Source organism: Zosterops lateralis (genome assembly GCF_965231275.1).
Source record: "Zosterops lateralis genome assembly, chromosome: 20".
Classification (NCBI taxonomy): Eukaryota; Metazoa; Chordata; class Aves; order Passeriformes; family Zosteropidae; genus Zosterops; species Zosterops lateralis.
This window is the reverse complement of record NC_139780.1, coordinates 9,311,532-9,326,500: the sequence shown is the minus strand read 5'-3', so window position 1 is coordinate 9,326,500 and position 14,969 is coordinate 9,311,532. Positions and strand designations below refer to the sequence as shown.

The 14,969-nt window shown below is 54.9% G+C and overlaps 1 protein-coding gene across 1 annotated transcript in view; it reads left to right on the top strand.

The window, feature by feature from the left end:
- Positions 1-12,728, top strand: part of RXRA (retinoid X receptor alpha) — a 100,333-nt gene extending 87,605 nt beyond the window's left edge. Inside the window, exons 6-10 of the mRNA XM_083876112.1 lie at positions 226-355; positions 3,633-3,765; positions 5,976-6,067; positions 7,641-7,746; positions 11,172-12,728. Of these exons, the coding sequence (XP_083732238.1) occupies positions 226-355; positions 3,633-3,765; positions 5,976-6,067; positions 7,641-7,746; positions 11,172-11,319 (609 nt within the window). The 3' untranslated portion in view covers positions 11,320-12,728. The remainder of the gene's footprint in view (positions 1-225; positions 356-3,632; positions 3,766-5,975; positions 6,068-7,640; positions 7,747-11,171) is intronic.
- The last annotated feature ends 2,241 nt before the right edge of the window (positions 12,729-14,969 follow it).

The window sequence follows — 14,969 nt, the reverse complement described above, 5'->3', positions numbered from 1 at the left end:
ATGGATATGGAGGCTCAGCACTCCCAATTCCCATTTTTGGGGCTTGCTATAAAAACTATTACAACCCTTGTGGTGGAGCAGCCAAATCACTTCCTTTGCCTGTGAGTGATAACATCCACCTCGGGGATGGCAGCCAGGCTGCTGCTGCTGCAGCCTCCCTATTCCTTCACTCTGCCTTTTCCAAGCTTTTCCATCTCTTTTTTTTTGTTTGTTTGTTTTTGGCAGCCCAATGACCCGGTGACAAACATCTGCCAGGCAGCAGACAAACAGCTCTTCACCCTGGTGGAGTGGGCCAAGAGGATCCCCCACTTCTCCGAGCTGCCCCTGGATGACCAGGTCATCTTGCTCAGAGCAGGTGAGTGACATCTGTCCCCACCTGGGGAGTGCTGGATGTCCCCTGGGACAGGTTGTATCCTCAGATTTAGGTCCTGGCAGCTTGAAAAATCTTTAGTTGGTTCTTGATGGACTCTGATCATTTGGTTTTTAAACAGGGTTTTAAAAGCCTTCCATCCAAAATGTAGCCAATCAGCTGAAAAATGGCCCAGCTTCATCTCTGATCCATGAGAAGCTCAGAGATGGGTGCTGGGTGACTCCAAACCAAAGGAGTTAAACTCTGCCTTCCTCCCAAACTGAGGCTTGAAAGACCAGGCAGGCTCGGGCCCCCATGAAATTGCATCGAACTGAAATGTTTGATCATAATTAAAACCAGAAAGGAGAGAAAAGTACATCTCACTTCTTCTCCCACCCACCAAGATGAAAATAGAACTCTCAGGGCTTATTTTAAATTTCCTGGTGCAGCAGGGGGGCTGCAGGAGCAGGGTTTGGGAGGTTGAAAGCAGTTGGCTGTAGGAAGGGTCTTACCCTGGTGAGTGAATTCAAGCTCCTGCTGCTGCACAAAGCTCGTGGAGGGCAAGAAATCAGGAGCAGAGCTTGGGGAGGGTGTGCTTGAGGCATGAAGCTCTTTGTAACCGGGGGCTTTGAAGTCCTTGATACTTGTAAAGTTCCTTTTATTTCCCCAAAATTCACTTTTGTCCGGGTCCTGCACCCTTCCAGCCTGGCTCCTGCAGCCCTGGGGTGAAGGTGCTCCATGGATTTTGCCAGAGCTGGCTCTGGGCCCTTTGGAACATCCAAAGTGTGGATCTGAAGAGGATTTCTAGAGCCTCTTGGGAGGGTGGATGAGCAGGGAATGGTCTGTGTAGGGATGGTCTGTGCAGGGATCTTTGAGGGCTTTCTGCAAAGAGCTGGATTCAGACAAAGCTCTGCCTTTTCCTTTTGGGAAGTGGAACCCAAACCCACCATGGCAGCTCCAGGTTTTCTCTCTCTATTTAGCAGGCAGCTGGTTAAACCTGGAACTGCAGAATTCCTGACCTGTGTTCTCTGTTTGTGACTCACCTCCACACTCCTGGGCAGCAGGAGAGGGGCTGCAAACCCCATCACATCCCAAATTTCCTGGTGGCTCCAACCCTGAGGCCGCTGAACACCTGGAGCAGCTCCCTGGAGCTCCCTGCTCCAAGCACCTCTGCCAGGGCCTCAGATAACCTTCCCCAAGTCTTCTAACCAATGTATTATTGAGTGGCCTGCTGAGAACAGCTGCCCATGAAATATTGAAGCTTTCAAATCCAGCTAAGAGCCTCAGTCAGGCATCCTGGGAGGCAAAACAAGTGGAGCACGCAGCTCTGGAGGAGCAGTGCTGGATGGGCTGGCAGCAGCTTTCCTCAAACCCTGAATCATTTAAAAATACTGAGCTGTTTGGGAGGGAAGGAAACCTGACTTTTTTTCAGCATGTTTTCCACCGGTTTCCTTGTTCCTGAGCTGAGACAGGAATAACCTGATGTTTTCTCAGCCTGGCAGAGGATGCTGAGCGTTCCAGCCCTGCAGCTGCAGCTGCTTGTGGAGGGGAAACTTGGCAGGGAGTTGGGTTGGCACGATGGTCACTGCTCTGCCAAAGTGCCTTCTCTGCCAAAGTGGCTCCCAGAGGAGCCAGAGTGTCCCTGGAGGCTGCAGCCACCCTGTTTGGGGAGAAAGGAGTCACAGGAGTCACAGAATCCTGCTGTGCCACTCCAGAGCTTGGGCTGAAATGCAGAACTCTCGGGGCAGACTTGGTTGGTCTCTAATTCCAGTTTGCTGCCTGTGGTTATAGTGATTTTTTCCTGCTTGCCTCTGTCCAGGCAGCTCTTTGGGGATGTTCTGGTGAAAGCCAAGGTAGGAAAACCTTCCCCATTTCAGCTGAACCATCCCAGCTCTCCATGGGAATGATCCAGATGAGGGATGCTGATGAAGCCAGTGCTCCTTCACTGGAATAAGCCCAATTTGGACTGGGTGTGGAAAGCCAACTCTGCTACCTGTGGAGCTGCTGTGGGGCTGTGTGGGGCAAGTTGCCCTGGCTCTGGGAGCTCCTTTTCCTCCTGGGAACAGGATTTCTCCAGGCTCCTTCTCCTCCATCCTCCTTGGGTTTCGCAGTGTTGCAATCCCTGTGGAAGTGCCAGGCCTCACCCAGTAAATAGCCAAAGAAATGTTCCCGTGGCTGGGGTGGAAACATCCTGTGGCCACTTAGGAAAGAGTGAACTTTATTCCTTGTCAACATTTCTGATGGCACAGCCCAGGGCTGCAGCAGAAGGTAAATACAGCACACATGGGCCTTGTGTTTATTTGTGAGATGTGTTCTTGTGGCAGGAGAAGTGAAGGATATTGTTGTGATGCTTTTCCAGCCCTGGGAAAAAAAAAAAAAACCAAACTAAATCCAAATATCCTGATGTTTCTGGACCAGAACTCCAGAACATGTTCAGGCCGGGGGTGTTGCAGAAGATCCCATCTTGTCTTGCTGAAGATGCTGCTCCTGGCTGAAAGCCACCCAAATTTCCACCCTTCAAGCTTGGCAGCATTTCCCCTCACTGGGGCTTTGTCTGAGGAGTTCTTGAGCTCAGCCCGTGATGGATTTAGGAATTGAAGAGGTGTTGGGTTGGGAAGGGGAGCTGGAAGATGTGGAGGTCACATCTCCCTTCCCTTCCCTGCAGGTCTGGGCTCAGAGGATGTCCTTCCTACATCCCAAAGCAGCCTGGCCAGCTGATAGGACTAAAATCTGTTTTCCAAGTCACAGACATGGGACTGTGCAGAGAACAGCCCCAACCCCTCCCAGTATTTTCATGGCAGAAGCAACAAACCCCCAAATAAAACCAGAGATTTCCTGGTGCCTTTGGCAGGGCTCAGGGCTGCTGAATGAACTTTTGTGGCCCGAGGAGGATCCAGAGGAGCTGATAGCAAAGTGCTGATAAGGGCTGGAGGTGCTGGGAGACAGGGGCTGAGGGCAGAGGGGAGCTCAGGGCTCCACACCCACGGGCAGCTCCAGGCAGAGCTGTTTGCTCGGTGTCTGCACGGTTTATAGAGGAAACTGCTCCCTTTATTAGCTTTATTTTTAGCGACTTGGGTTCTCGATGTTTTTTTTTTTCCTCCCCTGACATCCAAGAAAAAGCTGGCTCCCCCTTCCTTCCCCACATCCAGCCACAAAGGCGCTTTCCTCCTCCTCCTCCTCCTCCTTTTAGAGAGGCGACATCACCGATTCTCAAACTTCCCGAGGGGGAGTGGATCCCCACGGGCGTTAACCTGCAGCCTCGGTGGTTTTTTCTCCTCCCCAGGGTGGAACGAGCTGCTCATTGCCTCCTTCTCGCACCGCTCCATCGCGGTCAAGGACGGGATCCTGCTGGCCACGGGCCTGCACGTGCACCGCAACAGCGCCCACAGCGCCGGCGTGGGGGCCATCTTCGACAGGTGGGCAGGGGTGCAGGGGTGCAGGGAATGCAGGGAATGCAGCGGTGCAGGGGATGCAGGGATACAGGAATGCAGGGGTGCAGGGAATACAGGGAATGCAGGGAATGCAGCGGTGCAGGGGATGCAGGGATACAGGAATGCAGCAGTGCAGGGAATGCAGGGATACAGGAATGCAGGGGGTGCAGGGAATGCAGGGATACAGGAATGCAGCAGTGCAGGGAATGCAGGGATACAGGAATGCAGCAGTGCAGGGAATGCAGGGATACAGGAATGCAGTGGTGCAGGGGATGCAGGGATACAGGAATGCAGTGGTGCAGGGAATGCAGGGATACAGGAATGCAGCAGTGCAGGGAATGCAGGGATGCAGGAATGCAGTGGTGCAGGGGATGCAGGGATACAGGAATGCAGTGGTGCAGGGGATGCAGGGATACAGGAATGCAGCAGTGCAGGGAATGCAGGGATACAGGAATGCAGCAGTGCAGGGAATGCAGGGATACAGGAATGCAGGGGGTGCAGGGAATGCAGGGATACAGGAATGCAGGGGATGCAGGGAATACAGGGATATAGCGGTGTAGGGACCCTGGGATGCAGGGATGCAGGGATGCAGGGATGGGAGGGAATGCAGGGATGCAGCAGTGCAGGGATGCAAGGCTGCAGGGATACATGGTTGCAGGGATGCAGGGGATGCAGCAATACAGGGATGTAGGGATGCAGGGAGGCAAGGAATGCAGTGATACAAGGCTGCAGGGATGCAGCAGTGCAGGGATCCAGGGAATGCAGGGATGCAGGGATACAGGGATGTAGGGATGCAGAAGTGCAGGGATACAGGGATGTAGGGATGCAGAAGTGCAGGGATGCAGGAATGTAGGGATGCAGGAATGCAGGAATCCAGGGAATGCAGGGGATACAGCAATGCAGGGAGGCAGGGAATGCAGGGATACAGGGACGCAGGAATGCAGGGATACAGGGAATACAGGGATACAGGGCTGCAGGGACACAGGGAATACAGGGATACAGGGCTGCAGGGAAACAGGGATGCAGGGATACAAGGCTGCAGGGATGCAGGGACGCAGGAATGCAGGGATCCATGGAATGCAGGGCTGCAGAGTTATAGCAATGTAGGGACACAGGGATGCAGGAATGCAGGGGTACAGGGCTGCAGGGAATGCAGGGACACAGCAATGCAGCAATGGGATTCCATCTCAGACCACTACACCTGCACATCCCCATGCCTGTCTCCACCCCCAAACTGCCTCCAGCCCTTCTCGAGGGCTCAGAAGAGCCCAGGATGAGTGAGTCCATCCCAATGGAAACATAGCAGCAAACCCTTCCTCTGGAAGTTAGAAAAAAACAACCCAAATAGCCTCAAACTGGGCTGGAGACTGCCCAGTGCAAATCAAAGCCCCTTTCATGGGGTCCAGATGCCTTCTAATGTTAGGAGGAGGCCACTCCTTGGCTCCTTTTCATCTTTAATTGGACCAAGACGCAATTTTATTTGCACAATGAGAAGGCCCCAGCCATGCTCAGCAGGTTGCACAGGCGTGTCCCCAGGGCTCTTTAATCTCAGGCTTTGGGAAAGTGTTTTAAAGCCAGGCTTGCAGGGTGTTTGACCCCCAGCGTGGCTCCAGACGCTGCTGAAATGCTGATTTCTCTCCCTGAGACTCATCTCGAGTTGAGACCAAATCACCTTTGCTGCTCTGCTCCGTGAGGAAATTGTTCCTCGGACCTGGGTGACATCATTTGTTCCTGTGAGGTCATAAGTGCAAGATCATGGCTCTGCTGCAGGATCTAACATGAAAAACTGGGCAATCAGTGGAAAATATTTCAAGACCGACACCTGCAGCAAGAGCAAAGGGAGCCATAAAAATTACCGGCAGAGGAAATTACTTTTAGGTACCTGTTGGGGTGGGTTTTTATTGTTATTTTTTATTTTTAGGTGGCTTTCTCAGGTGCCAGAGCCTCGTGGTGAATGGATGAAGGCGGTTTTTATGGTCCCTGTTGTATCTCACAGGAACTATTGATGTTCCTAATGAGCTATTTTTTGATGGAGGAGGAGGAAATGAGGCCACATCCTCAGCTGGCACAGGCCAGCACCATCCCCAACTTCATTAAACGTGACCGGAGCTTCCCACCCCGCCTCTGACACCTGGGGCTCTTCATTCCCTTTCTCTTTTCCGTGCTGACTCTGTGCTTTCTCTGTCCTTTTGCAGAGTACTGACAGAACTGGTGTCCAAAATGAGGGACATGCTGATGGACAAGACAGAGTTGGGCTGCCTGCGAGCCATTGTCCTCTTCAACCCCGGTACGAGCCTGGCTCTGCTCCCCTGGCCCCTCTGGGCTGCTCTCCTGTCCTTTTAGGTCCTTTTCTTCCCCAAAAATGCCCTGTTGGAAATAGCAGAGAGCACTCAGATGCTGAGGATAGGGCAGGAGGGGAGGCAGGGGTGAAAGTTGGTTTAGTTTGGAAAGGACCTGAAAGCTGATCTTGTTCCAAACCTCCTTCCATGGGCAGGGACACCATCTACTACCCCAGGTTGATCCAAGCCCTGTCCAGCCTGGCCTTGGACACTTCCAGGGATACAGGGGCAGCCAGAGCTTCTGTGCCAGGGCCTCACCACCCTCACAGGGAGGAATTTCTCCCCAAAATCCAATCTAAGCCTACTCTTTTTCAGTTTACAGCCATTCCCCCTTGTCCTGTCAGCTCTCCCCCTTCCAGAGTGGTTGTGAAAAGAAAGTTCAGGTGTTTGAGGGAGTTGTCCCTGACTTGGAACAGAGTGGAATCTCTGTTGTTGGAGAGAAAAATATGGATTAGAACAACACCAGAGCATGGAAATTATTGTCTCTGCTTCCCAACCTCATCATCTAAGGGCTTTTATTACCTGCATTTCTGGAAAAGCCCTTTGCAGACCTGGAGAGGCTGCAAGGCATGAAATGTGCTCATAAAATACACAGAACTTTCAATTTTTGACCACAGTCTCACAGACTCCGGGAGGGTCACGCTGCTCCCTTTTCCTCCTCAGCCCCAACTGCCCAAGGGAAGGAGAGGGTTCAGTGCCAGGGTTTTTACTCCAGCATTCCAGGGAAGAAATCCTGGCACATACATACCTGCACAGCTCTCTAGATTTCAGAGTGGATCAGCCCAGAGCAAAACCAGATGGCAGCCAAGGACAAACCTCCCCAGCCACCAGCAGCCCTTCCCTGCCCTCACGGAGCACAGTTTGTGCCCAGGCACAGCTCCTTGCCTGGATTTTCCCACCACAGCCAGGCCAGGCTGTTCCAGCAGGGTTTATTACAGTTTCTTGGCTTTGTTTTTCTTCTTGCCCAGTTGTTTTTTTTTTTTTTTTTTTTTTTAGTCATCTCCCCCGCCTCCTTGTAATCAGCAGTAATAATTTATTGTCTGTAATTTGGGATTAGCCATAAATGGTCAAAGAAGGGGAATCTGGAGAGGTTCCCGTGGCACATGTGCTTGGGGATATCGATTTCTGCACTGTCCCTTTCACCCTGCTAAAAACAGATCCCTGCTCTGTCCTGTCCTGGGGCTGTGCCAGGACAGGGGCTTCTCCTGCAGCCCCACCACAGTGCTGGAGGGAGAAATCCCACCAGCCCAGGGCTGGAGGGGGAACTAAACCCTTTAAAATGAGGGTCTGGGACCACTGCCGTGAGCCAGAACATTCGGGGTTGAGGTGAGGAAAAATCTCACCTGTCTCTCTGTGTAGTCACAGGGTAAACCTCTGAGTGCTCCCCAAAATCCCTGGAGCTCAGAGCTTGCATCCACACTTTGGTGGGGCTGGAAGAGATGGAAGGAGTGCCCAGAGGGGTTCCTGCCTTCCTGGAGAGCCTGGAGGAGCTTGGCTGATGGTTTTTGTGTTGCCTTTCAGACTCCAAGGGCCTCTCGAACCCGGCGGAGGTGGAGGCGCTGCGGGAGAAGGTGTACGCGTCACTAGAGGCTTACTGCAAACACAAATACCCCGACCAGCCCGGCAGGTGAGCTCCCTGTGCCCCTCCTCCTGCAGCCCCCACCCCTGAAAACCCCCTGCAATGGGTGCTGCAGCTCCCTTGGGTCCCTTCTGTTCTGTTCTCTCCATTCCCAGCGATTCCCTATGGATAAACTGCTCATTTCTACCCTCTCCAGCTGTGAGCATCCCTAAAAAAAAACCCTAAAAAACCCTCCCCTGTGCAGTGCACTGAGCTCTTTATTCCCTCACCAGGAAATCCAGCCAGGTGGGCAGACCTGAGGAGCCCCAGCTCCCCCAGCCCCAGCAGTGGGATGAGCACATGTGGGAAGGGGAGGGGAGGGGGGTATCATTTCCCTTTTGGAAACCGCGGCGAGCGAAACCGCGGCAAAAAATAGGACTCACATGGAGTTAATTTTCGGTGGCAGATGAGCATCATTGCTGGGAAGTGAAAGCCTCAATTGATGCTCTTTTTTTCTCCCCTCCCTGCCTCCCCCAATCCAGCTGGGAATGGGAGGGGGGAATTAGGAATGCGTTCCTGGACCGCTCAGCAGCTGAGTGGGCGCGTTTTCCCAGTTACAGCCCGGAGCTGGCAACTGCCACTTCAGTTTCCTGACAGCTCCTTGGGAAACCAAGCAAAGCACTGGAAGCTGCTACTGGTGCATGGAATGCTGGGGAAAAAAAACAGCCCAGGCAACTGGGATTTGCACCTCACCTGCATTCCTGGCCTTGTGTGGATGGGTAAATAGAAAGGATGCTTTCACAGCAGTGAGCGCAGCAGGCAGAGTGTGCCCTCAGAAGGGATGGTGGATTTGGGTTTTTTCCTCCCACTTTGGGTCCCAGAGTGCTGGCAGATGAAGAAAGGTGTGTTGTGAAGGGATTTCTGGGATGTTCCTGGTTGGTTTGAGGCAGGCAGGGTGAGGATGAGGGGTGGGTTTGGTCTGTGGTGAGCAGGGGGATTGAGGGATGAGCGCAGGGCACAGAGCAGGGCTGTCACCTCTCCTCTCCCAGGGGCTCTGTGTGCACTCAAGCTGCCTCCTCTCCCAGAAACTGCATTTCTGGAGCAAATCCAGAGCCAGACCCTGGACTTTGGCTGTTGGGGTATTGCAGCAGAGCTATTCTGGCACAGGGAGAGCTGCCTTCGCAATCACAGCCAGCAGCTCTCCTGGATGATTCCCGTGGTGGGGTGAGCTCTTGCTTTGCCCTTTGTGCAGGATCTGCAGCCCTGGCACACACAGGGGGTGGCACAGGGACAGCCCTGCTCCCCAAACTCCCCCAGGCCACCACCCAGCACAGACACTGAACCACCAGCCCACACCAGTTGCCCAGGGCTCTGCCTCAACAGTCACTGCTGTTTGAGAGAGTGTTTTAAGTCCAAAAGCTGCACCAGAGGCTGTGGAATTTAATCTCTTACTGGCTTTGAGTGACCTTGAGCTAGGAACCTTCTTGTGTGATGTTCACACCCATCCTTGGTGACCTGAGAGGTTCTGCACACTCAGGGATGTCCTCAGAGCTGAGAGCTGTGTCTGGGATGTGCCTGGCATCCCTCAGTGGTGCAGGGCAGTGGTGGCACCATCCCAGGCGCCTCAGGAGGGGGAAGCCCTGGGCTGGGAGGCTGGGGTTGCACAGGAGCTCCCCAAAATTCTCTGCATCCTCCTGGCCCCGTGGCACAATGTTATCACCAGCTGGGGCTGCAAACCAGTTCTTCCTGTGGCTGAGCCAGGACTGGAGCCTTCTCCTGCTCCACGCCGTGGGATTTGTGGGATTCCCACCTTTCCAGGTGCCCTTGGGTGCGGGGCATCCTCCAAATCCCCACGCAGCAGCAGCTTGGGAGCACCCTGTGAACACCAAAAAGGGATTTTTCCTGCAGAGAGAGGGAGAAATTCCCAGGAGAAACCCAACCCTGCTCCCCAGGGAGGGCTGGGTGCCTACGTGACACCCAGCAGCCGCAGGGGATCCGGAGTCAGGGAATCTTTTCTCCCCTCCCAGCCCCTGGCACAGTTGTGCTCTGGGCTGGTTATCTCACAGTTAAAACATATCCCAGGGCTGGAGCCATCATCTGGTTTGGTTTAAAGTGAAACTTCCTGAATGGGATGGTAGGACTGATTTGTTTTTCCTGGCTCTGCTCCCACTGTTCTCGCCAGCTCAGCAGAAAAAAAAAATTAAAAAATTAAAAAAAAAAATAGGGAGAGGGAGTTGTGCATGGATGTAGAATATCTGTGTGCTAGTGCATGTCTGTGTGTGTGTTTTCTGCAAGGTCCCATTCTCCCTGGCCCTTTGCTGCTGTTCAAGCTCTGATTTTGCAGCATGAAAAGCAGATAACCCTGCTGTGGTGCCATCAAAGGGCTTTTCTTTTCCCTGGGTTGGCAGCACTCACACGAGGAGGTGACATCCAGTGGTGCCTGGGGTGCTCCAAAGCACTCTGGCAGGAGCTGGTGGCGTTCTCCTGGCTCCACAGCTTCCTGTCACCCTCTGAGCCCAGCACCAGCAGCTTTTCCCTGGTGTGGATGGCTCATTTCCATCCTGGCTGGGTCCTGCAGAGCTGCCAGCTCTCCCCAGCCCTCCTGCCTGTCCTCCTGCCTTGTGTGGCCTGAAACCATCTGCTCCAGGCAGGGCAGGGTGTGGAGAAAGAGGTTTTCTTTGCCCTGCTCAGAGCCCTGGGCCCGGGGAAGGGGAGCTCCCCTTTCCCAGCAGTGCTCCCTCCAACCTCTGTGTCACAGCCCTGGGCTTCACCCCTGGCTTCCTGCCTGGCCAGCAGCCCCAGGGCTCAGCTGGGCATGTCAGAACCCCAGGGAGGGCTGCTGGAGCTGCCCAGAGCCTGCAGGAACAGGGCCATCACCAGCTGAGTGCCAGCTCACCCCACTGGCCATCTCCTCCAGCCCCTTCCCAGCTGTTTGTGCTTTTCCCAAAGACCAAAACTTGAGCTCCTGAGGCTGTTTGCAGCACTGGCAGTGCCAAGGCTCATCCCCTGGTGCCTCCTCTCAATGGCTGCACGCCATGGGCATCACGGGGTATCCCCCAGCCCGGGGCTGACCCTTCATTCCTTGTTTCACTCTCAGTTCCCACCATGGATTTGTTGTGAATCTCCCTGTCGGCTGCCTCACCTCCAAGGCTGGGCCATAATTACTGATTCCCCTGCTGTCCTGGGGTGACTTTTTGATGCTTGTACCCCCAGTTGTCTGTTCTGTTTATGCTGCATATTAAATTCTACACTTTTAAGGCCGGTTCTGGGAGCAAAGGGGGGAAAAGAAGAAGCGCAGGGTTTGTTTTGGGTTTGCTTTCCAGAGCGACTCCATTTAGAGGTTTTGTCCCAAATTTGCCCTAAGCCAGGACACTGCACAGCTCTGGGTATCAGATCTGGTAGCAAGGGGCTGACTCCAGATTTTCGGGTCCAGAAGCAGGGCTGCACCTCGGGGGTGTTTGTTGTCTGACCATGTCTCCCGTTCCCCCCCCCAGGTTCGCCAAGCTCCTGCTGCGCCTCCCAGCCCTGCGATCCATCGGCCTCAAATGCCTGGAGCACCTCTTCTTCTTCAAGCTAATAGGCGACACGCCCATCGACACCTTCTTGATGGAAATGCTGGAAGCGCCGCACCAAATGACTTAAAGAGAGAGAAAGAGAGAGAGAAAGAGAGAGAACTGTGCTGGGTCAGTCCCTCGCCCGGCCGGGCTCCCTCGGGGGTCCTTCCTCCGCTTTCCTCCGCCCCAGCCCGTCCCTCCCTGCCGCCCCCAGCGCCGGAGGCACCGTCTGACCCGGGGCACCCCGGCCCGGCCCGTCCCGGCCTCCTCGTCGCCTGTCCCTCCCTGTGTCCGTCTCGCTGTCACTGCTGCATCTCCAGACCTGCTCGCTGGTTTTCCCCTGTGCTACTTGTGTAGAGAGAAGTGGGAGCGGAGAGAGAGAGAGAGAGAGAGAGAAAGAGCTTTGCCAAGCCCCTGCTCCCCGTCCTCGCCGTGCCATGAGGTTGGGGATGAGCTGGTGTCACCTCCCAGCCCTGCCCTGTGCCTGGGGACAAAGGACGGTGCCAGCCCTGGGGGCAGCGGGGTTTGGACGAGCCGAGGGGAGTGGTTGGACTCTGCCGGATTTGCAGCTGGGCTATTTTCAGAGGATGGAGTTGGTTGTTTTTTTGGTTTTTTTTTTTTTTTGAAAAAAAAAAGAAGAAGAAGACAAAAAAAAAAAAGAAAAAAGAAATATTCTATTTTTGGTTTCTAACTATTCTTAGTAGTGTCGGTAGTTACTTTGCGGAGGGAGAGGCCGTGGCCCGTGAGTGAGTGAGTCACCCGTGGCTGCACAGAGCCTGCTCCTTCCACTGCAGGGCAGAGGGTTTGGGATCGAGCTCAATCCACCCCAATGAGTCACACAGGAGATTCCCTTTGGCCACCCCAGAGGGCAGCTGGACATCGCTGCCCACCCCAGGGGTGCCATGTGGACACGAACCAGCTGCAGCACTTGCTTTAAGGCTGCCAGGGACTCCCTGTGGCCTTTCCCCAAATCCTGGGGGCTTGCTGGGACCCCTGCCCTCAGCACAGCATCCCAGTACATCCCAGTATATTCCAGCACATCCCAGTGCTGCCCTACTCCAGGGTTTTGGCTCGCCCACGATGCTGCTCCTGTTGTTTCAGCCCTGTCAAACACTGCAGGGCAACAATTAGCAGGAGTGCTCGGCCAGGCCGGTTAATTGCAGCTGTTAATTAGTGGTGAAGCAAGAACAGGGCTCTCCCCCTGGCCTGGATGTCCCCCCTGGGGGATGTGGCAGCAGCACCATCCGTGTCCTCTCCTGGATCCTGAGAGCACCGAGAGCACCTTGGCCTTTGCACGAGCCTTCCCTTGAGTCTCGGTGTGACAGCGGGGAGCTGGACGGGGATTTGGGGACTGGGGACAGTCTCGGGAATGTGGGCACGCCCCGTGGGATGGGATTCCCTCTGGAATGTGTGGCCAGAGGTCAGCGAGGGAGCAATCCTTGTTCACCCTCCCCAGGTGTCTCCAGTGCCCCACCAAAAACACGGGTTGGAGAAAAAGCAGAGGGAACGATGAGGGATGTTGGGAAGGGTTTTTTCCCCTTGGCAGGATGGACACTCTGTGCTGGGAGCTGAGAATGAGAACGAGGTGCCTGTGGCCAAGGGCTTCCCCAGCACTCCGGTGTGCTCTGTGCTTTAAAAAGCAAAGGATGAGCTCCCCAAGATCCTGTTCGTTTTTCATCCCCATGGATGAGGTCCCCAACGTCCACTTCTTGGTCCCCACGGTTTGCAGCTGGTTGCAAACTCCTCCTTGGTTCCTGGAGCAGCACCCACCACCTCACTCCCACCTCTCTTTCGGAGGGGACACCGTTGCCACCCGCCTGTTGTCCCCCCAGCTCCATCCCCTGCAGCCCCAAAATAAAAGACTGGCTCAGGATTTCAGGTGGAGCCTCCCCCTGGGGCTGGCCCGAAGTGGCGAATCGGCAGAGGCAGGCACAGCTCCTTGGCTCCGTTTCCCCAGCAGCCTGCAAGCCTCTGAAAATATTATTAAACAGCTTCACCCTGCAAGAATTTGCCAAGAAAAAACGAGGCAGGAGAAATGAAATCTGGCGAGGGTGCCAGGAAACACGAGCAGGCTGTTCCCTGCCGGCGGGAGGCTGGCACAGCCCCAGGGGGGTGCAGGGAGGTGGCAGAGCCCCAAACCCCGAGCCCACCCAGCCCCCAGGGCAGCCCCCAGCCCGGCTGTCCCAGCAGAAAGGAGCCCGGGGCTTGCTGGCCACAGAGGGAAAAGCTTCGGGGAAGTTGGTGGATGTTGCACTAGGATAAACCCACTGGTCTCTGGAGCCACTTTTTACCTGGTGGGTGGCTGGGGAGGGGCTCTTGGGGGCTGTGGGGGCTGCAGGGTGGCACAGTGGGAGCTCCTATCCCATCCCATTATCCTGCCCCATCCCGTCCCATTCCAATCTTATTCCATCTCATTTCATCCCCTCCCTTTTCCATTCTGTCACATTCCATCATCTTCTATCCCCTTTTTGCCCATCTGTCCCCATCCCGTCCATTTCATCCCATCCCATCTCATATCATCCAGTCTTCATCCCATCCAATTACCCCATGCCATGCCATGCCATGCCCTGCCATGCCATGCCATGCCATGCCATGCCATCCATCCCATCCCATCCCATCCCATCCCATCCCATCCCATCCCATCCCATCCCATCCCATCCCATCCCATGCTATCCCATTATCCCATCCCATTAGCATCTGACCTCTGCAGGCCCCAGGCTTCCTGTCAGAACCATCCCTGTGCCTCAGTTTCCCTTCTGGAGCAGCACAGCCTCAACCATGCCCGTGGTGGAGGGGATTTTGGGAAAGGCTGAGCCCTGTCCTGGGGATTTCACTTTTCAGCTGGGGAAAGGGAGTTGGGATTTCCCTGAGCCCCCAAAGCCCAGCCCAGCCCGTCCATCCTCATCCCAGCCCTTCCCGTGGGAGCAGCCAGAGCAGTCTTAAAGCGACGAGCTTTGCGTGAGTTTTGAGTCTTTCCTTTGTATTCTTTTCACTTTGGGCTTTTTTTTTGTCGTTGTCGTTGTCGTTGTTGTCGTCCTCATCGTACAAGGCTGAGTGTGGAGAGGTGAGCCATGGCTGGAGGGAAACAAAAGGCACATTATTCCCTAGAGAGGTAGGACGTGGATTTAACCAGCCCTCCTGCAAAAGTCTGCTCTGTTTGTCATGATTGTTTGGATTCCTTTCTCTTGGTGGAACAATCTTTAATTTTCTAAAGATGGCACAAACATCATCAGCCTTCCAGCACCCACCCCACCCCACCCCGAGCCACCCCAGCACATCCCAAACCCCTCCCCACGGGAATGCCGAGCTTCCCTTGGCACTGGCATTGCCCAGGAGTGGCCTTGGGGACCTTGGGGACAGGTGGATGTGACAAACCTTGGCCTCGCTGACCCCTCCACTGCAGTGGGGAGAGCCCTGGGCTGGGCTCCTGATCCCAAAAACGGGCTGGGCTGGTGACCCCACATAAAGGCTGGACTGCTGATCCCAAAAATGGGCTGGGCTGGTGACCCCACACAAAGGCTGGGCTCCCAATCCCAAAACCAGGCTGGGCTCCCGATCCAAAAAATGGGCTGGGCTGGTGATCCCAAAACAAGGCTGGGCTCCCGATCCCAAAAACAGGCAGAGCTGGCGACCCCAAAACAAGGCTGGGCTAGTGCCCCCAAAGCCGGGCTGGAGAGCTGATCCCAAATGCAGGCTGGGCTGGTGCCCCCAGAGCCGGGCTGGAGAGCTGATCCCAAA